The sequence below is a fragment of the Neospora caninum genome, chromosome XII (assembly GCF_000208865.1).
Source record: "Neospora caninum Liverpool complete genome, chromosome XII".
In the NCBI taxonomy this organism is placed as follows: domain Eukaryota; phylum Apicomplexa; class Conoidasida; order Eucoccidiorida; family Sarcocystidae; genus Neospora; species Neospora caninum.
This window is the reverse complement of record NC_018398.1, coordinates 706,547-731,756: the sequence shown is the minus strand read 5'-3', so window position 1 is coordinate 731,756 and position 25,210 is coordinate 706,547. Positions and strand designations below refer to the sequence as shown.

At 53.9% G+C, this 25,210-nt stretch overlaps 4 protein-coding genes across 4 annotated transcripts; 2 read left to right on the top strand and 2 right to left on the bottom strand.

Moving 5' to 3' along the window:
* Positions 1-2,050: 2,050 nt before the first annotated feature.
* Positions 2,051-3,196, bottom strand: NCLIV_061180 (putative zinc finger; the record flags this gene model as incomplete). Its single annotated transcript, XM_003885671.1, has 1 exon — positions 2,051-3,196. One exon carries the CDS (start codon positions 3,194-3,196, stop codon positions 2,051-2,053), a length of 1,146 nt encoding a protein of 381 aa, XP_003885720.1.
* Positions 3,197-5,830: 2,634 nt separating this feature from the next.
* On the bottom strand, positions 5,831-12,634 carry NCLIV_061170 (hypothetical protein; the record flags this gene model as incomplete). Its single annotated transcript, XM_003885670.1, has 11 exons — positions 5,831-5,967; positions 6,422-6,584; positions 6,683-6,796; positions 7,275-7,924; positions 8,328-8,649; positions 9,019-9,170; positions 9,669-9,859; positions 10,226-10,487; positions 11,173-11,395; positions 11,631-11,780; positions 12,470-12,634. 11 exons carry the CDS (start codon positions 12,632-12,634, stop codon positions 5,831-5,833), a joined length of 2,529 nt encoding a protein of 842 aa, XP_003885719.1.
* Positions 12,635-17,685: 5,051 nt separating this feature from the next.
* On the top strand, positions 17,686-20,338 carry NCLIV_061160 (putative acid phosphatase; the record flags this gene model as incomplete). Its single annotated transcript, XM_003885669.1, has 4 exons — positions 17,686-18,289; positions 19,002-19,309; positions 19,716-19,934; positions 20,159-20,338. 4 exons carry the CDS (start codon positions 17,686-17,688, stop codon positions 20,336-20,338), a joined length of 1,311 nt encoding a protein of 436 aa, XP_003885718.1.
* A 3,609-nt stretch (positions 20,339-23,947) lies between these two features.
* On the top strand, positions 23,948-24,940 carry NCLIV_061150 (hypothetical protein; the record flags this gene model as incomplete). The annotated part of the gene is made up of 1 exon (XM_003885668.1): positions 23,948-24,940. One exon carries the CDS (start codon positions 23,948-23,950, stop codon positions 24,938-24,940), a length of 993 nt encoding a protein of 330 aa, XP_003885717.1.
* Positions 24,941-25,210: the final 270 nt, after the last annotated feature.

The window sequence follows — 25,210 nt, the reverse complement described above, 5'->3', positions numbered from 1 at the left end:
GTGTAGGGTGGGTATGGGAAATGGGGATTGCTCCTCTTTAATTTGTCTTGTGCTTTCTTCTTTCCGTCGATTACCTCAGTCGGAGATTGAGGGGTTTCCCGGTTTCCCTCGGCGGCGGTCTCTGGAAATTCCTGGTTTCCAGGCTGCTTGTGCCGCCTTCGCTCCGTGCATGAAGGAAAACGGAACTCTACTCGAAAGAAGGGACGTGTAGTACACTGCCGCAGGACAGTAGTTTTCCCCTGGACTCGCCGCCCACGCGCGTCTTTTTGTTGCGGCGTGGAATCTCTCCCCACATCTGTGACTCCACGAAACGCTGTCTCTCTTCAGTCCATTCGTTTCGGCAATGTTGGCTTCTCGTGCTCGAAACGAACATGTATACGTATTTATATATATGCATATGCTTGCACATATACATCTACCGAAGTATCCATACACAAATACAAATGTAAATTCATATGCTTGCTTATACGTCTCAGTGCATATATATCTATATATCTATATGTTGGCCGGGGGACCTCGGCGTTCTCTTGTACGACGCAATATATTTTGTGGGAGACAGAACTTTCCCTTTTGAAAAAGGTTTCTTCCTTTCTCGACAGCGCCTGAACGGTCGCTTTTTTCCGGACGTTCCAGTCTCGCTTTTTCCCCCTGCTTCTTCTCGCGGATCCCATCTTCCCAGGTAGCCTTGGGCCTATACTTGACCACCCAGGGTGGCTACTGAGGTTCCCTCTAAATCTGAGAGAATCGCCTTTCTCGCTTCCACCTTTTAGCGACAAACGGCACGCCATGCAGACGGACCATGTCGCTACGCACGGACATCTCACACAAGTTTGACTGCAGGCCAAAAAACTCTTGTTTGTCCATTCTCTCAAACCGGGGGAAGACATATTCATATATATATATATATATATATATATATACATATGAACAGTGGAGACACCGATAGGAAGGGATAACAGGTAGGTGCCTAATGCAAATGTATAGATAGATAGATATGCATTTCTTTTGGTATTTGTGGTTGTGTGAAAGGAGTTGATTGATGCATCACGAACCCCCTGGAGTGTTCGAGGCTCCTCCGAGTCACAGGTCTTCTCTGTCCTACCAAGAAGGTCTAGGATCTCTTTTGGTCGGCAAGGTTCGCTTCGCGAACAGCATGCGATAGGCGCCTGCCACGGCAACATGTAGATAGGCGCGTTTTAGAGATGCATGCGTGTTGTTTTTTCCTAGAAGGTGTATTTTCGTGTGTCACTCTGTTGTGGCGAACGGCCTTTGCGTAGCAGAGACACACACCGCGCGAAATTGCGTCTCTCCTCGCCTCGCTCTTTGTGCTCGCCCGAGCCGCCGACTCTAGAGCCGCGTGAATCGCACGCGCGAGGCAGATGGAGAATTTCGTTTGCATGCGTTCTCTGGAGACAGAGATCCTCCCCGCCTTCTCGACTTCCTCCTGCCTGCGCGCTCAGGAACTGAGGCTACGCCCTTTATCTTGAGAGAAAAAACCGCTTCTCCCACGAACAGACACGTCGGGTTGTGAGTGCAAGTCGAAAGAAAGCACCTAGAGACACGTCTCACATTCGAGATCCGCAAGACCGAGAAACAAGTCGCGTCTGTGAGTTAAAAAAAAGATTTCTGGACCCCTCCACGCTGTACCTATTCCGCATACATACACCTCAGAGAAGCCACACGGCACGGAGGCGTTGACGCAACGCCAGAGCTGACGCCACTTGGCGCTCCTCGCTGAACACCGCCAGGAGACGAACGAGAAAACGTCAGCAAGAAAGCAGGAACGGGGCGCCGAAAACTCGGATCTCCCCTCTCTTTCCTCTCTGTTTTGCGGCTGCCAAAGACTTCCGCCACGCCCGGAGAATGGCAACCTCTCTCGGAGTCCCGCACAGGCCCGCGAGGGCAGAATTCGAGCTCTCTTCTTCTCTGGGCAACCGCCTTCCTCTCCCGCTCTCGACTCCTCTCCCTCTCTCCGCTCTCGTCTTTCTTCTTGCAACCTGCTTGGCTGTCGTGCGCATTTAGGCCACTGGAGCAAACGCGCGGTAACGCATCACCTTCTCGAACTACTGGAGCCTCCGTGGCCGCGCAAGCTCCGCGACCGCGACCGCCGCTCTCTGTCTCTTCGACTTCTTCGGTTCTCGCGACTGCTGCTTCGTCTCCGCCGTCTCCGGCCGCTGCTTGCGCTGCGGCTGCGGCTTCTGTGGCCGCGCCGCGATCGGCTTGGGCTCCGACTCGACTCGCTCTCTGAGGACGAGGAAGACGACGAGACGAGCCGAATCTTTGGAGCCGGCGGGAATACCAGCTTCACCCCCACTCCTTCTCCGTCTCCGTTTCCACTTCCAAAACCTCTCGTGCCGCCCATCCCCCCCGTCTCCATTGTCTCCGTGACGCCCGCCACCGCGGGGGCTTCGCCGCCCTCCGTCGCCGTCTCCGAGGCCTCCGCGTAGAACCCCGACCACTCCGCGCCTAGGGCTCCACCGGCCCGTTGGGCTCCAAGTGTCTCCGCGCCGGTCCCGGCGGCCGCCGGCGCGACCTCGGGCGCGCCACTCGAGAGGCCCGCGGGGGCGACAGGCCCGAGGCCCGCGCCGGCCGAGCCCGCGCTCTGCGCCTGCGCCCCGTGCTTCCGCTTTCTGCGCCCGAACTCGTCAAAGTCTTCGTCGTCGGAGTCATGCCGATTTCGGTCTGCCGGATCCTGGAGATCGAAGTGACCGCCGCCACGGCCCATTCTGGGCTCGTCTTGGTTGCTAGGGCGCGCCGCGTTGCAGATGTTGCAGGTGTTTCGCCGCGCCCAATTCACATTCCCGCAGTGCGCACACGACCAGTCTCCTTGCTTGAAGAGGCCCGGGGGCCCGCCGAGGGGCGGAGCGTCTTTCAGCGGTCCGCCAGTCTTGGACCTGCTCTTGCCGCAGCGATTGCACCGCGTCCGCTTGGAGAAGTTGACGTTGCGGCACGCAGGATCGTCGCACTCCCAGTCTCCCTCCTTCCGAATTCGCCCCGCGCCGTACGCGGGGGGGCCCGGCGCGCGACCGCCTCGGGCTCCACCGCGCAGGCTCGGGGGCCCGCCGCGGAGCGCGGGGCCCTGCGTGTCTCCGGAGACACCGTTCGCAGCGCCGTACATGCCCGCGAAGAACTCCGGAGACCCCGAGGGACAGCTCGAGAGCGGAGGGGGCCCGCCGCCCCCGGGTTGCCCATGCATCGAGACAGCGGAGAGATGCGAGAAGCCGAGACGGACGAACGCGAAACGGAACGAGAAGAAATGGAGGGAAAGAAGAGAGGGAAAAGATAAGGAAAAGACAGGGAAAAGAAGAGGGGAAGAGGAGCGAGGAAGGAGGAGAGAAGAGGCAAGGGAGAAGAGTCAAGGAGAGCAGGGAAGGCGACTCTGAGGACAGAAAGGACGGGAACTGTGAGGACAGAAAGGACGGCGGACGGGAGAGTTTCAATGTCCAATGAGGACGGAGAGGCGCCAGGACACCCCGCGGCTCGGCTCGGAAAGTCCCGCCCAAAGTTGACCAAGGCACACAGGAAGGATTCAAGGCGCGTCGTCACGGTGTTGGAGCCGCTGCGAACTCGCAGCGCGTTTTCCTACTGGAGAGACACCGTGGAAGACCAGAATGCGAGGCACGGTTCCTGGACAGCGAAAGAGATTTGAGAGGAACAAGCCGCGCCGGAGGCACACAGAGGGCGGCGGCAGTTGAAAAGGAGCAGAAACGACACTGAAGTGGGACCGGGACGCGACTGGGCCGGGACAACCGAGGTGGGCGTCACAAATGTTTAGAAAGCCAGTCCGAGTCGTATGTCCCAAAACGTATTTTGCAGGTCGTCTTTTCACGAGGCACAAAAGCACAAACAACAACTTGAACGGCCAGCTGTGCACCACGAGGGCACTTTTCTCGCGCTGCCTCGAAGCGGCCGAATATAAGCCGTCTCGTCCGCATCGAACTGGAAAACGAGAGGCCTCTGACACGAAACCACAAGTTGTAAGCTCATGGGTCCTCCGCTCCAGCCAAAAAACGAGCGCGACAAGACGGATCTTTCGCCCGGCCATGTGTTCGCTGCGTGGCCTCACAGCAGCGCGCGCGCGGTGCCACGGCAGTCTGTTGAACCAGATTGCTGGGAAACTTCCACTCCAGGGAGGCAACACATCGAGACACACGAACTGACGTCGTTAGCGAATCCTCGAGAGGGGCGGAGGGGATTTTCGCTTCGGTGTGTCCCTTTTTATCCGCCAGCAGAGTCCAGCTGGTCTGCTGACACCAGCGAAGCGAGACAGACTGTGTTTTCGCTGAAACCCAGGAACCGACGACGCCTCGGGAGATACACGTTCTTGAAGGCTGAGGGGTCAGAGCGCGCCTTCCTCGCCAGAGAAGACACAAACATTATACAGCACCTCCTGGCTCCATTCGGTTCCGCCGTAGGAGCCTCCGTGCAGACGAGTCTGTTACCGACTTGGTGGTCGTTCTGTCTCGACAAGCATCGACTTTCGGGTCTGTAACGGTCTATGTCTGGCGACAGAAAGTCCGTTTTGCTTGTCGGCCAAAAGCTCTGTTCCCTTGGCTGCAGAACTGGAAGAACAGCCCCGCCCCGTCCTCTCGGAGTCTTTCGAGAGGGGGGAAGACAGGCGCACTCTCGATCAAGCACAGCAAGCAGAAAGAAGAGAGCTCCCACGTGTGGAGGCGCTTGTGTGTGTCCCAGGGAAGAAAGTGCATGCAGAACAGTCCTCTGTTGAGATACGCGAGTTCATGCTCGGAAACGGGACGGTCGAGAACCATCCGTTGTGTCCTTGCCGGGAAGACACCGGAAAAGCGCGCCCCATGAAAGGGGTCTCTCCTCCGGTCGACTGAAAAAAGCCGCGAAAAGGTTCCAGGAAAGCAAATGCTCCCCTGAGTGTATTCTCGTACTTATACCTCCTCTGCCACCCCCCTCGTCTCTCTGTACTGGGGGTTATTTCTATTTTCACTTTCCCAACTCTGTGATGCGCTCGATGCATGCCCCGTCTCTTCTCTTGCCTGTCTGAGCTGTGGTTCTGTGCGGCTGCATGCTTACGCATCTCAGCTTCGCTTCGGTTCCCCTACGAAGCCGCACCTCCCGCCGTCTCTCTGAGTCGTTTCTCTGCGTTACGTCTCCGCCTCTTCGCCTGGCAGACGCTCTCTTCGTGGCAAAAAGAGGGCGTCCTAAAAAAGCCCAGTTTCTACGTTCCTTCTCGAGAAGGCAACTCCAGACTACCCCCCCCCCCTCCTTCTCGCCTTTCTTCCTGATGCCTGTTTGTGATCAACTTTTGTTCTTGCTGCCACCGGAACGAGGAGCGCGTTGCCCCGCAAACGAAACGGCGCGTGCCCAGAACACGCTGCAAAAGAAACCCCTGATTTCGTCTCTGTCCACCTTTCGATGTGCAGATCACGCGGGCAGTGTGTGCTCAACCGAGAAAGACGACGGCCGCCCGAATGACCGGTGTGGACGTACACCCGGCGCTGCCAGATAGAGCTTTTCTCAGAACGCATGCACATATCACTCTGCGGCACATATTTATATATTTGTACACGCAGCGTATGTGCATGCGTCGTCTTCCATACACAGTCTACAGTTAGAAAGATCGACGTGTAAAAAAATAGATGTTGGCCGTTGTGAGTCAGAATATATGCACGAGAAATAAGAATTGATTTTGGCGCTTCCGGATTTTACGCGCGCACACGGAGCCTACGCCTCAAAAACGGCAGAGACCCGACACCCGCTTTCTCACATGGTCTTATGCTCTTGCTTTGTCTCCGTAAGCTGTCTTCTTGATTTCTCCTTGTCCTATGTGCCACTGTGTTGTTCTCAAACTGAGCCCCTTCTACGCCGCGGGCTGTTGATGGGGTTGCGCCTCGCCTGGCGCCTCAGCGTTCTCAGCATTGGGAACCGCCTGCTCTCCTTCGGCGTTCATGTTCACATCCTCCTGCGCGCCTGCCGGCTCTGGAGCCGCGGGCGCAGCTGGGAACACAAAACCACACACAATTGCATGCACATACTTACTTAAAAGCAGGCCGATACATACAGATATAGACAGACAGACGTCTCCTAGATACGTCAATCTGTACAATCGAGTAGTTATGGAGATGTACACAGGGACGGGAGAGCTCTAGGGAAACTCCCTGAGGGAAACGACGAATTGCGACATCTCTCTACTCGCTTGTTCACTGACTTATACTAGCTGTGCGTGCATCGACACATGTGGTGCTTATGCACGCAGCTACGTAGTTCCGTATTTGTGCGAGCTCGCATTCTTTGGTCCCCTCGATGTGTTTGCATGGTTCCGCGGTCGGCTTGCTCTTCCAACGGTATTATGCCCCGTAGGCAGCGGCACTGAAAACTTTCTTCCAGTGTGTCCAAGTCACTCAAATTTGCCCTTCGCGCTTCACTGGCGAACTGGAACAAAACCACGAACCTGGCTTCGGACGCGGCGCCGAAAAGACTTTCTGCGAAAAGTGTAGGAGCGCCTCGCGCTTCCTGTGCATGTCCAGAACCGTCACAATCGGGTCGGCGTGCAAGGCGAGACCGCTCTGTTTGGCCATCTGCAAAGGCGAGAAGGAGACACGACGAATCAGAGACTGACAAAAACGGAACGGGACCAGAAAAACGAGAGAAAGAAAGAAAGTCACAGAGAGGAAGAGAAAACACGAAAAAGCGAGTCACGGAGACACCTTACCATGTCCGACAGCCAGGCTTCCGTTTCATTCGCCATGTCTATCACCTTTCTTTTCTCCTCGACGGGGATGTGGGCGTACGCCTCATCGTGGCTCTGGGCCGCCAAGCGGCTCTCCTGAAAAGAGGCAGGCACGTGCGGGAAGAAACGACTGCATGCAAACCTTCGTGTTTCCTTCCGAACGAAACGGTCCCCACAGCTCGGCCGCGTGCATCGGCATCTGCCCCACACGAAAAGCAATCGCCACACAAAATCTCTTGTCCCCTCTGGATAAACAGCACAGACATCCACAAATCTGGGGCGCAGCAAACCTTTTTTCTTAGATTTGTCAACTCTCGACACTCCGTCCTCGATCTGCACTCTACCAAGTCTGCGTAGTCGTTGTGTGTGCAGTACGCAAAAGCCGCGGCTCTCAGCTCTATCTCATTCCCCCTTCAGTCTCTATCGTTTTTGGTGTTTCTATGCAGCTTGTTTGTTGGTGTCTATGAATCGTGTTGCGACCTATGCGTCTTGCTTTTCGGTATCTGTGCATGTTGTTTTTGGCATCTCTTCGTGTTTTCTTCGAGTCGGCGGTTTCCGTCTCGCGTGGCCTTACGGAGACTGCTGCGAGGAGGAGTTGCTCAGCTTCGTGTCTCCCAGAGTACTCCTCAAAGCGGTGTGAAACCTTGCCGCCAACTTCCTGAAGTTCCTGGAGCTTCGCCACGACGGCGCTCTTGGCGACAGCGGAGATGTCCATCAGCGCGTCGTCAACCCACTGCTGAGTGGTCTCCAGCTGCGCTTCGATGCGAGATCTCTCCTCAGCCGTCGCAAAGTCGCGCATCTTCCCGCCGATGTCGTCTCGCAGCGTGTAGAGGTACGACTCGAGCTCGTTCAGACGGTCCATCTTCTCGCGCGTCAGGCGATCCTCGTTGTCCATGTTGAGCTCGTCTTCCCGGAACTCTCTCAGCTGCAGCGTCGTGGGGCGACTCGGCGCCTCTTGCACTTGGTAAGGCACGTCGATCTTGACGGTTTTCACCACAGCCCTCACTTCCGCCTTTGGAGCTTCTGCCGGAGCAGCCTCGTCGGTACCCTGCGCAGCATCTTCCGCGGGAGCGGCCGCACCTTCCGGCGTCTCCGCGACGACCTCTTCGCGTCGCTGTTTCACGCACACGCGCGCGAATCGAAGCAGGCCGAAGAAGTTCAAGTGAACGAAAATCTGGATCTCCTGAGGTTCCGCCGCCGGCGTCAACGAGACGTGGCAGGCATCTGCGAAGCGCAAAAGAGAGGGAGAAAACGCAGGTGCCAGGCAAGGGCGGGAGGGAGGACGGGAGGGAGAAACGGGCGCTGGGAAGACAACAGGGGAGGTGGACGAGAACGCAGTCACGAACGAGAAAAAATGTGGAAAAGGGAAACAAGAGAGGGAGACACGCGCAAACGGAAAAACCTGAAAAGCCACCGATTCAGAACAACTTCTTCCACAGACGAGAGACGCCGTGGATGCTCTGCACGGCCGGCCGTCACAGCGCCCGCCATCTCGCCTGTAACCTTTCGCCTGTCTCCTTCTCTCCTGCCTTCCCACCCTGCATGCGCCCTTGTGTTCCGGCTTTCGGCCTTCCCTCTCCGGCGTCTGTGCAAATCTGCACACTCTGAAAAAGAGCGACTTCCGTACCGAGTTGCGCCCAAGGCGCCCCGGCGGGCAAATCCGCGTACTGCGCCTTGAGGGTGAACGGGCCGTTGCGCAGAAAGGTGATTTTCCGGATGGTGTTTGTGTCACTCCCAGCAGGAATGAGAATGCACGGCTCGCCTGACGGCGTTTGGTGCTGCAGTGTCTCGACACCCGCGTCCGTCTCTTGCAGCGGATAGCCGGAAGACGAGAGCGGCTGCACTGCCACGGGACTGTCTCCATCTGTCCACGTCAGGCAAATCGGGTACAGCGTCCGCTCGCCGAAACCGTACTCCTTCACTTTGAAGCTGGCCGATGCCATCGCAGCCTACAAAGAAACACAGATCCACAACCAACCCGAAACACGCATACCCATATCGCCCTCGCCTATAGACATATTTATATATATATATATATATACGACAAATGCACAAATTGGTATATGCGCATTTCGAAAGACACTGTCGGAGTCGCGTGTGCGCAGATGTCTCTCTCTTAGGTTTAAATACCTATCTAGAGTGTCCCGGGCATGCAAGCAGACACCTATTCATATGTAACTGCCTATTGAGAGATGGATATTGATAGATATAGATATAAAGATATGATGCGTTTCCAAGGTTGGTGGGTTGTTACACGAGAGGGATGTGTACATGCGTATTTCCTTGCTGAGAAGAGAGACGCGAGACGTTTCTGTTACCTGCAGAGCACAGCCCCTTGCGACAGTTTCGTCAGCCGCCAGAGTTCGCGACAGCTCGAGACCGAACGAATTCGAAATGCATCTTTGCACCCAAGGGATACGCGTGCCGCCGCCAACGATTTCGACGCTAGTCAAATCTTCCTTCTTCAGGCCTGGGAAGAACAAAGAGACGAGAAACAAGAACTGAGATGAGCAGAGAGAGGAAGCCGAGAGTGGAAAGGAATCGGGACGACGGAAAGGTCCGCGTCACAGTCTCACACGAATCACATCTCTGCACGACGCCCAACAAAAACGAGTGCTGTCGACAGTCCACGACCGTCTCTCTGTCTCCTCTATCTTCCACTAGCTGCCTGTACACCGGACCCGCGAAGTTGTTCCAGCACAGTTGTGCAAACGGCGTGAGTGCACACGTCAGTGTGGATGTGTATACACCTGTAGAGGTAAACGCGTGTATACATATATCCAGATAGAGAGATGTAAACAACTCTGCATGCAATGGTGCATGCAACAATGCAGAGGTGTGGAAGTACACCCGTGTAAATGTGTATTACGGCATCGACGCTGAGTTATGTCCACGTTTGTAGATGAGGGACACTGAAGTATTGGAGATAGATTTCTCATTTTTGCCTCCTTTCGATTCTTTCGTTTACCGCTTTTCGCGATGACAGACTGGAGCAGGGTTTCCATTCGGGGGACGAGGGACTTGCTGCAAAGCTCCTCGAAAACGTCCCGGGTCAGGAGACCCGAGCAGTCTTCATCTTCCATCAGGCACTCGACGTGGAAGGACGTCTCCGAATTCGCCGAAAGAATCTTCTTCGCCTTGTTCGCTTGGTCTTCCAGCCTGAAGAAAAGAAACACGGTTCACAAGTAACGAACTCCAGTTCGCACGTGCCACTGAAGCCCTCGCTCCAACCTTCCCATCCCCCTTCATACGAAGCATCGACGTTTCTTCAAAGGTCCCCTTCGAAATGGACATATTTTTTTTAATAAAAACTACACATACAAACGTATAGACCCACATATATCCATATGCACATACACACACATACACAATATTTACACGCATCTACACACATGTCCACATATATATATATATATATATGTAGTGTATATCCATATATATGTGTGTCGGATTTTGCGTTTTTTCTGAAGAATCGCCTGTCGCGCTTAGTGGGGCGCAGGAAGAATCTGTTCGTCACTGGCGTACTTCAGGCGCGCTTTGAGGTTTGTCAGAGGGTTCATCTTGGTCTTCTTTTCGAAAGCCGACGCAAAGTAGTTCATGATTTCATAGTCCATGTCGCGGCCTCCAAGCTCGCAATCGGAGACTTCCGCGAGAATGCGCAGGCGATCCGCCCAGAACGCCGCGATGCATGCAGACGTCGAGGAGTGCCCGACGCCGACAAACGCGACGATATGGGGGCGATCTGCTGCAAAGTGGTGCCGTCTGTACATTCCGTAGTCCAAACATGCTGAAAACAAGACGCCCGAGAAAGGGAACCGCCGCGTCTTGTGCAAACCCGGAGACACAGAAAACGATACACGTTTTTACATGCTCATACCGGCGTCTGGTGTGCGGCGCGAGAGGGAGGCGCCTCGCGGGTGTCTTCGTCCTCAAAAATACCCGACCAATCCATTTTCCAAAGGCGAGAAAGGAACAGACAAACGCGCCTTGCCCGGTATGTCTTATACAGAGGACTGCACTAAGACGCGCTTAATTCACAGGAGAAAAAGAGCATCCCGCCTGAAGAGATCCCAATCTGTGCGGGCCGCACTGTGCGCCGCGGGGGCTCTCGGCGCGTGTCGAAGTCGACAGTGGCCAGAGGCGGAAAAGGGCGAAGAAACTCGCGTCAGGAAAGCGTGCATATCTCTTTACCTACACCTCCCACGGTCACCCAGAACCATACATGCACGGTCTACATAGATGTATGTACAGAAACGGGCGGCATTTTACACGTAAATACGTATTTGTGTGTGTCTGTTTGACGCCACGTCGTCCACTGCACAGTCCCGTGGAAGGTGCATGACGAATTTACGAGACGCAGTGAATCGTGCGTCGCCGGGGAGGAGAGGGTCGAGGCGTTCTGATATTCACGCAGCGCGCGCCGTTGAGGGGAAGGCGGCGCATGCCTCTTTTTCCCGGTCTGAGTCGCCTACTCGCGGCCATGTCGGAGATGATTCTGAGGCATTTGAGGCCAGCAATTTGCGCGGCGTCCAGGAGAGCCGAGCGGTTTGCGTCGCGGAACCACGGCGGGCACGCAATGACGACTTCGCTGACTGGTTTCTGCAGACTGCCCTCGGCAACTTGACGCAGCTTCGTGAGGAACGCAGCGGCAACTCGCTCCGCCGAAAACTGCGCCTCCTTCCCTCGATACTGGACCTGAAGAAAAGGGGAGCCCAGACCCCACACACGCAAGTCAAAAGAGGTGCTCGAGAATAGCGCGACGCCTCAGAAAGCGTCCAAAGCAAAGACGCTTTTTATAAAAAAAAGAACACAGAGAAAAGACGCAGTGACAACAGGTCGGTCACGGGAGAACCGGGAGCACACGCATCCAGACACCGCCTGGCTCGGGGCACATCAGTGAAGACAGGGGAAGAGCTGTCCTCTGACTTACGCGGTAGCCCATGACATTGTTCGGAGAGAGGGAGACCATGTTGTTGAGAGAAAGGTCCATTTCCTTCTTCAGGTGAGAGCTTGTGGGCTCGAAGACCTCACCCAAGATGTTCTTGAAGTAACGGCAGGTGTTCTTTGCATTGCTCTTCACCTAAAACGCAGACCAGAGAGGCAAAAACAGAAACATCCAAACCTTGTGAACAGCGCACGTGCATCCAGAAAGCGTGTAGACATACGCGTATTTAAATCCACACACGAATAAGTCCATGGAGACATCTGAAAACGTGTTTGTGGGGCGCGTTTCCGTCGTTTGATCTCGGAGAAGAAAGGACAACACGAGAGGGGAACCAGAACACCAGGACACGACAAAGAGACAAGGAAAACGCGACGAACATCTTAGACAAACCAGTGGGTGTAGATACACGCAGATGCAGTCACCAGCGATGCGGGTACATCCAAACGCAGGTATGGCACAACGCAGAAAAGACGGAAGAGAAGGAGAGAGAAAGAGGGCAAAAAAAGAGAAGAGGTAGAAAAAAAAGGGGAAAAGGAATATTTATCGCTTCACACGGTTTCGGCGGGAAAAGAGAGAGAGAAGAGAGGACGGAGTGAGGCAGGCGACAGTACAAACTCATCCCAAAAGGCTTCTCCCTGCGGCCGAAAAGGAGAGAAAGTAAAAGACAGTTCTGCGAAGAGAAGAAGGGATAGATGGCTAGAGCCGGGCGAGGCGTCCCTCCGGCGTGAGAGGAGGGAGACCAGACGGTATCCTTTTGCGCGCACAGCTCTTGCTGTAAATCCATGGGTACTCTGCTGACAGAGAGATCCTTTTTCCTCGATTACCTGTGCAAGAGCGTGGTCGCCCATGAGTCTGCGATCTTCTGTAAATCCCACGAGAGAAGGAGTCACGCGATCAGACAGCTCAGTTGTCACGACAGAAACAGTCCCCCTCTGGACTGTGGCCATGACGCTGTTGAGGCTCCCCAAGTCTATGCCGATGACCGCCATTTTGGACGCAGCGGGGAAGGAGGCAACGAGGAAGAAAGAAGGGAGAAAAGGACACCACGGAGGGCTGGAGGAAGGGGAAGAGAGCAGGCACGAGACAGTTACCGGAAGGGCAAAGCCGGAATGAAGCGATACTGAGATAAAGTGGAGAGAAAGGAGCGGAGGAAAGGTTCCAGAGAAGGAAGAGGAACGCGAGTGAGTGGCGCGGCTGGACGCACACCAGAAAAGATGGAGAAAACGGAAAAGGACGGGAGATACACCGACGCAAGAGACGGCGAGGACGCGATGCGAGGCAGTGCAGTCAACGCGTCTGTGCAAAAATGGCTCGGAAAAGAGGAGAGAGGAAAACGCGAGATAGGAAAAAAGAGGAAAGATGTCGGGGAGTGACCATGGAAGGGGCGACGACGGAGAAGTACGAATGAAAAGACCTGAAACTGAAGAAACCGGATTTTCCCGTTTCTCCGGCGACGGATGACCGCCGCGTGTGTGCGGAAATAGAGTAGGGCAAGTTGAAGTGGCGGGATAGGTTTGGCCCACGGAGCAGAGAGGAAAGAGAGGAGGAAAGCGGGGGTGAGTCTGTGACGGGAAAAAAGGAAGTCTTCTCAAATAAAGAAAGACAGCGCGGACGCTATTCCTTGTCCTCCGTTTTTATCTCGTCTCTTCGGGACCTCGTACGTCGTCCACGTATACGCCCCCCAGGACGGACAACCTCTATGTGCGGGGTGCAATAAATCCGACCTTCGACAGAGACCGCGCAGGAACCAGAAGCCGATGGACACGCAAAACGGAAGGCAAGAGAACACAAAATCGCGCACGACTCACGACGGAATGAGTGAAGAAATTCACGGTTTTTCTCACTCATTCTTCGAGAAAAGGCAGGGAACGGAGAAAGGATGCGACTCTCGCGTGAGGCTGTGCGCACCCGTGAGTGCAGTGCCGCCCCGCGCTGCGCCTCTCTCGCCACTACACAAAACGGCACTACGCGCCTGCCAATTTCTACTTTCTCGCCGTGAACTCTTCCTGCTTTATTGCGGCACACACGCCACGCCGGAATGCATGAATGTTGCAGGTCTGTAGTTCTTGTGCAGGGGTGTTTGCCCTCAAAAAGGGAAAAAACATCATGCAAAGGCTATCTCCCTTCTCCGTCGGCGAGGCGCTTCGGGTGTATGTACACCGGACCGGATACACGCCGTCCATGCTACGCGTAGGAAACTGGAGAGCGCTGTGCGCAAGGAAGTCGCGATTCCTTGAACTGACCGAGTGAAATGACTTTGAAAGGGCAAGCAAACCCACGGCAAACTCTTTGAGCCAACTTTGGCGGTTACTGTCGGCGGCAGACACCCAGTCGCGTCTCAACCTGCAAAAAACAGCCGGATCCCACTCTCGAACTACATAACGGTATTACGTTCCCCCAGAATCGTTTTGATGTTACATCAGATGCGTAGTATCCTCCCAGTAGCCAAGGTACCAAATATGGTATTGGAGAAAGGAGGTTTGTAATCACTGTAGCACCCCAGAAACTCATTTGTTGGAGTTCCAGTGCCGGAGTTCTGTGTCTTTGAAAAGTAGTTCGGTGGACGCCACAGAAGGTACCTTGCGAGAGTGTGGTGGCAGTTCAAAGTGTGGCGCTCCTTGCTGCCTTTCGAGCGGAGGGTGATCCACAGGGATCAGATTCTCGATGGGTGCGCAAGTGTGCAGCAACCAGATGAACAGAGTTGGCCGATGGAGCGTACGGATCAAACTCGATAATCCTACAGTTTAATTGCTCTTGGGGGGTCTATACACGATGTAGAAAATGTGGAACTGTCGCGTTTCCGTCCAAAGGTAGAACAACTCTGCCGTGTACTCCTTTATCCAGGCAGTGAGATCCGTGATTCCCACATAGAATCAGCCCCGAATACAGGTGTGGTCTTGTTGGGATGTTGCCAGTGAGGACGAGATTGAATGCCATAAATTCCTGAGACCACTCGAACCCTTCGCACACCTGGAGTAGCGGGGGCGAACTCTAAGGAACCGCTGCTGGGGAGCACATATGATAGAACAAACTGGGTTTATATGGTGTCCTGCCTTTTTTGGAAATATGAAAGCCTCGGAAAAATAACCGGCGAGTAATTTTAGACCAAAATCGTGATTATTATAGGTAGTGCTATCCCACTAGCGACTTCCATCTTCTACGGTAGATTAGCTACCATCCTATATTTTACTACCCGGTCAGTGTGTGCTCCTTCTAAACCAACAGTTTTAAAGGGTACAGCTTCCAAGCAAACAGGATTCACTAAAGTACTGCGGTGTTCCTCCGTATCTCATGAAAATGCTGCTTGCGTCGCAACGCTGCTGACACCACGGGTCAACGGCGACACTCGATGCAAGCTAGGAATGGGAGTTAAAAAAATAATGGATATTTTGTGTGTGTTGCAGTCTATAGGGCAGCATCTTCTTGTTTTCCCGTGATCTGTGCACGAGATGCAAGCGTACACATGCAGGGGAAGACAACGCAATTTTAAGACTCCCTCGAGAATGTGGATGAAAAAGCATGATGTGTAAGAGAAAGGATATGGATACTACATGCGTCCACTATGAAAAGATGTCCCGCTTTTAATAACCGAATTGGGAGATACTTCGTCTCTCAGAAGGTAACGGCTCATCTTTTCCGGAAATCCCGAGGGAATTTGCGTCAGACAGAGTGCTAGCGCAAGCTACAATATATGTATCAGTCTGGCAGTTGCATACGGGCGCCATATCTTCCTTCGAATGGCAGCCCCCACGATGACAAGTCGCCTGCAAATGGGAATCTGGAATCTTGTTTCTCCAACACCTCTGGGAGAACAGTGGAAAGGGAGGATGATTTTCACGGCACTTCCAAGAATGGAAAGATGAGTCTCCCACCAACGAGCCAACTACAGATTTGTGTTTTGTGCAATCTACAAAGAATTGCTGTGGACCGACGACAGAAAGCACTTCAGAATAGGACACCGATAATCATGGCAGGTTTTTACGTCTTGAAGATGTGGGAATCCTGCGCAAGCAAAATCCCACTTTTCTGACTTGCAGAATTTGCCACATAGAAGTGAGGCTGCCTTCCATGAGCGGCAAAAAAATGTCAACGGAAAAAAAGACCGAGGAACACTGCATGTGGGGGTCATGACATTTTGAACGTTTGTTTTAACAGACCTGCGGTCACTTTTGTCCTCTCAACGCAGGCTGTTCTCCTTTTAGAGTCGTACAGGGGAAAAGACGCAGAGAGAGTATCACCTTCTTGGGAGAGCTCCCTGTGTCTCGTATCGTGCAATCGAAGTGTAGCCCGACTTCTTTCTAAACCGATTAGTCCCGCTGATGCGACTTTTGAGCTCCAAGAAGTGGGAGTGAGAGCCCCCGGCTCTCTCGGCGCCTATGTGCGCACGGCATATGAGAACGAAGGTATATATGGAACAGCTTTTGGAGAGTGCTGGCGTCTCAGTCTACAGATACACTGGATGCGATGCGCGGATGGACGGCTCCTTCATATATACATTCTCCACTTGTCAGTTCACCACAGGAATCCGTTGCATCCTTTCGCTTACCAGAGAATCCACGCAAATCTGGAAAATCCGATTCTGCACCCCACCCTTGAAGGCTAGATCCCCGAATGTGTGAAGGACCATCTTTGCTACGGGGAAAGATTGGCATTCGTTGGTATGTAGCTTCAGCAAATCAGTGGAAACACGAACTGAGCATCTACTGTTGACCTGTAAGTCGGCATTCGCCGAGCGAGGTTCAGCGGACTCACTCGTCTATTTTCTCGGGCAAGGAAGGCCGGCCCCTCGTCGCCAGTGGTGGAAAATTAAAGAACTGGAACATCAAGGACAGCACTGTCGTGTGTCTGCGGTGTCCGTACACCAGCGAGAAGAGAAAAAAATAAAAGCTGCTGTCCAGGTCTGATTTAGACGGCGATGGGAATGCTGAATCTGGTTTCCGCACCCGCGTCTCGCTTCCAAACGCATATTCGCAAAAAGTAGTCGCAGTCTAGCGAAGGAACCTAGCCAGGAACCTACAGCAAGAAACGAAACGCCGAATGCTTTCTCCTGGTTCTTGCCTAGTTGCTGCGGCCTTCCTTCTCCCGATCCCCACGTGTAGTGCATGACCACGAAAAAAAGCCGGAAACTCCATTCCAGATGCGTAAATACGTGTGCGTGTACCCTGGCTACGCAGCGTTAAAAAAGCTTAAAGATGCTACCGTTTTGAGATACCTGCTGGCTACATAGCACTGTCGTGAACTGAGTACACTTTCACCCGTGGAGGTGTAGGTGTGGAAGGCGGAAGAGGAAGCCACCAAGAACGGGGCCGCGCCTTTTTTCCTTTGGCGTTTTTTTGTTTCTGTCTCTTGGTCTCCTACGCGGTTTGCTCGCTTATCTGCGCGGCCTGCATTTCGCCGCGTCCATTCGTGCTTTTCTACGCGGCCCCTAAGGCCCCGAGTACCTCTGCTACCTGTGTTGAGAAGACAAGCGGCCCGCTTGCGCGCAGGGGGAAGTGTGGTGTCGGTTGGCATCGCGTTGGATGCCGGCGAGGAAAGTGGACGACGAAGCGCGCGAGTGCGCGCGCCGTTCCTCCACGATTTCTGCTTTTTCCATCTGCCGAACGCCGCTGTCTCTGGATCTCGACATTGGCATTTCTTGTCCCTTTCTCATTTCGCGTAGGGTGCGCCGCTTGCGAAGTGTTTCTTCGTCGTTTTTTTGACAACTCTGGGACTCGTCGGCGTCCAGCCTGCGCCCTTTTCGCGCACAGACTATCGAAAAGCAGGGTCGTGCAGACAGAAATCGCTGGAGAAAGACAGTCCCGCGCGCAAGCTTTCTAGAAATTGCACATCTGCCGCCCGCGAGAAAGACCTACCGCGGCCAGCGGTGCGCGCGTCTGGCTGCGTGCTTTCCACCACGTTTTCTCAGCGCTTGCGAGAAATTTTTTTCGTTTACCTCTTGCGCCTTCTCCGCTGCTCCTCACTTTGTTCCCACATTCGTCCGTTTTCTCTCGTGTTTCTTCGCAGTCCACTTTCTGGTTTTTTCTGAAACGGGACTCCCAAAATGGCCAGCGCCCCAGTTGCCGCCGCCCCTGCGGCTTCTTCCCGCTCTGCGGGTTCCGTCGAAAAGGCTGTGCGATCCCGCCCAACTCTTGCCTTGCTCTTCCCCGTCTTTTCTCTCTGCGTTATCCTCGGAATCCTGAGCGCGCCGTCGTCCGTCGACGCCCAGCTGAAGTTCGTCGGCCTCGGAAACTGGGGTTACGGCACGACCAGCCAGAAGACTGTCGCAGACACTCTGAAGAAAGTCGCCGCCGCTGAACACATCAGCTTCATCGCTTCTCCCGGATCGAACTTCGCCGGAGGCGTGTCGGGCATGAACGATACCAAATGGCAAACGGAATTCGAAAACGTGTACAGTGACCCCAACGGCGCGCTCAAGATGCCATTCTTCACCGTCCTCGGTGTCGACGACTGGAGCGGGAACTACACCTCGGAAGCCCTCCGTACCGAACTCACTTACGCCGCCACCAGCGAACAAATCAAAGAAGGAAAACTTGCGCCATCCGATGCTTCCGAGGCCGCTGCCGCAGCGGAAAACACTGGCTACCCCAAGTGGACTCTGCCCAACTGGTGGTACCACTACCTTATGCACTTCCCCGCCAACACCGGTACGTGGCCAAACGGGCGCAAGCAGCAAACAGAGGAAGCAAGAGGCCCACGAAAGAACCACATACGCTCCTGCACGCTCAGTAATGTGTGGACATATGTACAACAATGCTAACACATGCACATATCGATAGAAAAACGTTTATATGGAGGGCAAACACGGACGGAGTGGTCGTGTGATCGTACGCGACTTTCCCCCAAGACCTGGGAACCGAGCATTCGTCGACAGAGAGACCGAGATAAGGTGGAAAAACCAGACGTATGGGTACAAATACTGCGCATGTCGCTTTGTTTTTAAAAAACTAGAGACGTGTGGGTTTTCAGCTCTCCACCCACACCACATGCAGCTTCCTTCCAGTTGTTCGACGTTATCTGCCGTTGCGTGCAGTCTTGGATGGTCCATGTGGACTCTGGCTTTTGATGACACTTCCAGGCAGCTGTGTAGCAGCCGAGCCGCGAGAATTTGTGTCGCCCTTTCCGGGGCTCGTTGCGCCATCTCTGTTTGTATCTCCTCGTATCTCATATATATATATTTTTATGGGGAGACAATGGAAAAACACGCCCACCTGGAGTCGAATCTAGTGAAGTTGGGAAGCACCACCAGCGTGGAGGCCTACGTCCCGTGGAGCACCGTCGATCAGGCCGTTTGCGCCTAGCCTGCTTCTCATGATGGTTTCGCGTGGAATCATCGACTTTGTCTGTTTTTCTCCACAGGAGGTGCATTCATCAACTCTGGCCACAAGGACATGAGCGTGGGCATGATCTTCATTGACACCTGGGTGCTTTCTTCCTCCTTCCCCTTCTCGAACGTGACCAGCCGCGCGTGGGAAGATCTGGAGAAGACCCTCGAGCTCGCACCCAAGATCCTCGACTACATCATCGTCGTCGCGGACCGCCCCGTCTACTCCAGCGGCGCCTCGAAGGGAGACTCCATGCTCCAATACTACCTCCAGCCTCTGCTGAAGAAGGCCAATATCGACGCCTACATCTCCGGTTACGACTTCAGCTTGGAAGTCATCTCGGTAAGCGAGGGGGGAAATGCCTAGATCAGGAGCTGCACTGACAAGCAAACGCGTGTGTGCAAGTGGAGTTTGGGTACGCGAGCTAGTGATGATGGCCTTGGCAGAACCGATGTTTCGACTCTTGAAGGACTTGTTTTCTGTCAAGGCATAGCGCATCTGGTGAACGCGAAGAAACGCCTTTCTCTGGATAGGCCTTCCGCGCCACGTGGCCACAGTTAAAAAATCACGCCGATAGCGGTCCATGCATGAGGATGTATCGGAAATGTGTGCATCGGGATGTGGCGCCTGTGCGTCTGTGGGAATACGCCCAGTGTGTGGAGTCGCAGCCGAATCGACCCTCCTTGAGTAGTCCGTGTTCTTGTCTATCTCCATATCTCGCTTTCTCGCGTTCCCATTTTCTGTTTAGGACGACAACATCAGCCACGTGAGCTGCGGTGCTGGCGCGAAGGCCGCGGGATCTGCCATCGTCAAGCACTCCGGCAGCCTCTACTACGGCAGCGAGACCGGTTTCTGCCTCTTTGAATTGACAGCTGAAGGCTTGGTCACCCGCCTCGTCAGTGGCACGACCGGAGAAACTCTCTACACTCACAAGCAGCCCTTGAAGAACCGCCCGGAGAGGAAATCTGTAAGCAAAAATAAGTCTTTTGTTGTCGAGAGAATGCAGCACGCGCGCAGCAACCGTGCTGAAGAGTCGAGGTGTCGGGTGTATGTACAACCGAGCATTGGCGCACCGCATATGTGCATTCGGTTTTTTCGAGCGAATCGCTACGAAGAAGAGATATTCTAACCCGTCCATCCGTTTCTTCCGTTCCTACTTTGTAATTCCGCGAATGTTTTTTGGTTTTGCAGATCGACGCCTTCAACTTTGTCAGCCAGTTGCCCGAGGTCCGCTACTACCCCGTTCCGGAGATGGGAAAGATGCCGGGTCGCGACGTCTTTGTTCGCGTGGTTGGAACCATTGGTCTGTGCATCGCGACCATCTTCCTGTCGCTCTCTGTCGCGAGCGGCGTCTCGCGTTACATGAAATAAACGCTCGGCGGGCCCCGGTAGGCAAACACACAAAAAGGATTGCAGGCTAAACGAGGAACCTTTCCTGAGGGAAGCACACGCAGCCTTTGAGGACAAGACGGACGGGAAAGCGCGACGTTTAAAGTGCCTCAGAAACGAAGACCTTCCCACGTGGGTGTAACCTGAGATGCGAAGAAAAGTGTGCCACATTGGACGTACTTCGAGACGACTGCGCGCGCGTGGCGAATTTCACATTTCTGAGTTGTTTCCCCTGGAAAGCGCGTAGCCGTTGCGGATGGAACAGGAACGAGCTTTTACGGGGGAGGCGGCGCCTGACAAGGAGCCCCGGCGTGCGTCGTGTCTCGTTTTCACGAAAAAAGATTCACGCGGCCCTTCCGACTCCCAGTTGGAAGAAGCCTGGGGAAGTGGGACGTGGCCGATGCATTTTGGGAAAAGACTACAAATATCTACACGAGCAGGCACTCAATGCGGCGAACCCGCGTTCAGAGGAGCGATAAGTTTTGTGTGTAGGCTACCTTTCTTGGATGCTTTGTTTGGCCCTCAGACAGAGACTCTATTTGGGCAGATGTGGATGTGCGTCTTCCGGTGTGCCTAATTCTACACATTTACGCCCGTCACGCGTGCATGCACGCGTGACGGGCGTAAATATATGGGCCCGGCGGTGTAGAAGGAAAAGAGGAGGGGTGCTTGTGTCAGATTCTTTTCTAGGTCCGCTTCTCTCCGAATGAGGAAGAGAATCTTTCTGTCCTCATTCTCTTTCTTTTCTCTACCCCTTCCTCGCCACATCATCACACATCAGTCGAATGGTCTCAGGGGAGGATGTTGTTCCCGGCCAGAAAGAGGACACACTGAGATCTCATCCCTGCAGATCGCGGCAGCAAGCGGGACGTCTTGCGCAAATATCTGCTTTAGAGGAGAGCCTTGTCTGCTGGGGACCTTTGCATTGTTTTTCTTGTGTTAACTCTTTGCCTCTCGCGAGTTTATGTTTTTTCAAAGGAAAACCCGAGGGATCGCGGCTCTCTTTTCACTTTCACACATCGCCCCTGAGCCCTCATAGGTGCGTCGTGCATCCCTTCTGCACTGTGGAGTCGCCAGTCCCGTTGTCTTCTTCACTGTGTTTTTCTCAACTCATGTCGACTTGTGCGCAAAAAAATCAGACCGCAACAAACCTCGTTTCGTGCGTCACTCCCGTGTCAGTGGGACACATCACCTGTCTGTGACGAAGACGCACACATCTTCACCGGGGCGGAGATCGAAGGACAAGCTATCGAAACGAACGCTCAGAAAACACGGTGGGCGGTGTATATATCCCGTTCAAATGGCTTCCTCTAGAATGGAGCCTGTTTCTTCGAACCAGAACCGAGAAAAGATGCATCCACAGTCAGAGACATAGGGCATCTCGGTACACACTCGCGCTTGGCTGTTTGGCCTTGTCTCTCCACTGACTTTGCCATTTAGAGAGAAGGCCGAATCTCTGTTCTGTTTCGATTTCTGCGTGAAACGGAGCGTTCTAGAGAAGGCAACCCAGCGAGGGCACCCTTGAAGTCGAGATACAGCAGAGGACAGGAGAAACGGGGAGAAGCGCCTGGTTCACGTTCACCGCTCCGGCGGACAACCACGACGGGGTTCCACGGCACACATTTGAAGCTCTACTGTTTTACCCTACGCTGAATAATTGAAACAACTCATTCACCGCACACATCAAGACACACCGTTTCACACATATATGTATACACACATGTGCCTTCGTTCTGGAGCGGTTTTCGAACAGAGGAGAGAAGCTCAAAAGGAAGATAAGAAAGAGGGAAAGAATTTGGTCTTCGAAATACCTTCGGCTTGTGACCTCGTTTTCTTCCCTCCCGTGAACACACTCTGCGGGTGCTTCTCCGCACTCGACTGGGTGTCCCCTTCCCGCGCTTCCATCTTTGTTCCTGTTCCGTTGTCAGTTTTCGCTGTGCTTTCTGGGCAAAAAACTTTTGGCAGAGAACCTCTCACTTCTCTCCGGCGATTCCAGGGCCTCCACCTGGGGAAGCGACGCAGGCTGTTCACAACGCGAAGGCAACAAACACTCTGTCTCATTCTTTCCAAGGTAGTGGTACACTTCACGAGAACTGCGAACCGCCAGTGCATTTCGGCGTGTTTCCGCTTTCAGTTTATCTCGAAAAAAATTCGGTCAAGAAAGGTATCCCTCGGGTGCACAATATAGGTGTCAGTGACTCTGTCTTTCGTGTGCGCTTGTTCCACAGTGGGGAAGACCCCGCGGATCCTCTTGCAAGTTTCCGCACGAAACCTCATACACCTCTGTATGGATGTACCACTGCGCTTCCAAGGAGAAGTGGACAGGGTTCCTTTTCACGCGCGTGCCGTTTCTTCACATCTCTGTTTTCCGCTGAAACGCTCCCTTCTCTCTCTTGAGTCCAGGGACGTCCCACAGGAAGCATTCTTCTGTCAAGCAGACAGAGGACGACAAACGCAAGAGCCAGTGTAGCTCTTTTCCCCCGTTTAAATAGAACACGATTCGTATTCCCGCCTGCCTCTCTCCAAACAGAAAACGCTACGTACAACACCATATATACATATATATACATATATGCGAGTGGTTCTCTACACATGTATGTCTGAGCTGAGGCGATCCAGGCAGAGAGTACGTGGCATTTGCATCACGATGGCGCGTCGGGCTTCTGGGGTTTCTTTCCAACTTTCCCTCTTTTTCTTTGTGTTCTTGCTTAAAACACCTGGTGGTTTGCGGGGTGGGAACAGCGGCGGCAGAATCGCTTCGCTCCTCGCGAACGCAGAGAAAAACGCCGAAGCAACGCCTTATGCAGCACTGGAGGGGGCCGCAGAGGCAGGTGAGCCTAGCGAAGAGTGTCCGGGAAAGAAAGGGCGAGGAATGAACCAGAGGAACGACACGAACGACAGCTCGGCCGACACTCGTGCCGAGACGTGTGCATGTTTTGGTTTTCCGGGGGGCAGTCTTGTTCGTTTCCAGCGACAGAGAGGTTGCGTTACCGGTTCTATCTTCTCTGTTGTCCCAGTTTTTCCTTCCTTTGTCTCTCCTGTTCGTAGCGCTGACGCTGCTCCCTGCCACAGACTACGAACCCTCTCGCGTTCTCGCTGACAAGGTGAGGCGAGCTTCCCTTGCAGAAAGGCTCTATTTCCATTTCCAAAGTCTTTCAAGACAATCCAGAAGCACAAAATACCTTTCCTCGGCAAAGAAGGCGCCCCCTTTCTGACTGTTGCGACAAATGAGTCTGGGCTGACAGAAAGCAGAAACGTTCGCGTTTCAAGCGCGCCCCAACTGGTTTCGGCTTTTCTGTGTCGCTTGGTCTTGCGCTGGTCCTTAGTCGCCTTTCCATGTTTTGACGCAGCTGAGTTCGGTTTTGTTCGCGACATATGCCACTGCTCTCCACATGATGCCTAAATGTGGTTCTCTACAGCATACTGTTGGCCCACTTGAACCTAAGCACAGCTCCGTGTACGTTGTTCTCAAAATGTGTGGATCAGTCTCCGCATGTGCTGGTGAAAGATGCGCATATGCGAATAGTTGTTCTCTTTCCATTGTTGGCGGCTCCTGCGTGTCTTCAGAAGTCAACGTTCTTTCCACCGACAATGGTCTCGGCCCGGCGTCTTCGCGCGCGCGCTGACTCAAAAGCTGCACACTTTCCGCTCCAGGAGACAACGGCGTCTTCCGTAACTTCTCCCTCCAAGGCATCTCCCTTCCGCCAAGCTAAAGAAGAAAAGAACAAAGACAAGACCTCCTTCACTCCTCCGTCTCCACTGACGGAGCCGCTTTCTTCTCGACAAGACTCTTCTTTCTTCCCATCAGGCCTGTCGTCTCTTTTCCCTTCTCTTGTGGGTGATACCGCCACAGTGTCTCCACGCTCCGTGCCTACGGGACTGAGTTTCTCGGCTGTGGACGCATTCGGCATGCCTCTTGCGCTCCTCAACTCTGGGGTGCCAGGAATCCTGTCAGTCACAGACGGTCTCAACACCTTGGGCGACGTCTCTGCTCTTCTGCGCTCTCGAGGCGGCCTCCCCGCACCGGACTTCCCCGCCCTCGCTCAAATGGCTCTTACCTCGGTCGGCCTGTCCTCACCTTCTCCCTCGTCTTCTGTCTCTTCTTCAAAGAGCAGTCGTGCTCAGCAAGCCTCTGTTTCGTCCGCTTCTTCAGGAGCCGAGCCGGAGGGATTGCTGGACGGAAATGGAAACTCGCTTCTCGACAACGTCTTGGGAGGCGGCGGCCGGGGCAACCTCCTCGGCGGCATGAATGGGAACAGCAACGGGCTCCTAGGGGGCGTTTCCGGAAATTTGCTTGGAAATGCAGTTGGAGGAAACTTGCTCGGAGGCAATGCGGGAGGAAATTTGCTCGGAGGGGGAGGCGTCGGAAGCTTGCTGGGAGGAGGCGGAGGGTTGCTCGGGAACGACAACCGAGGAGACAGGTATGACCGCCCGGACTATTCGAACTCGGGAAATGGTAACCGCCCCATTGGAAATAGTGGACTTTTCGGAAACAAACAAAAATGCTGCTCCGACTGTCGGAAGGGAGACATGGACTGCCTGGCCGACTGCCAGAGAGGAAACTGCTCACAAAGTGCAACGTAAGTCTACACACACATATATATACATATATGCAGCTCTACCTATATCTACATATAGATAATGTATGGGGCGTTGTGGACTTACAGTTGTGCTTTTCGTTCTATAGGTGACAGACTTGTTTTCTAGGCCACATCTGTCTCCATCACTCTCTCAACGATGATACGTGATCTATCTCCTGCCACGCCATTCGCTCGACACCTGTTTACGCACATACAGGAGCACCTCTCAACGCGAGTCGACAGATACACCTGTGCCTATCTTTCTCTTTGTGGA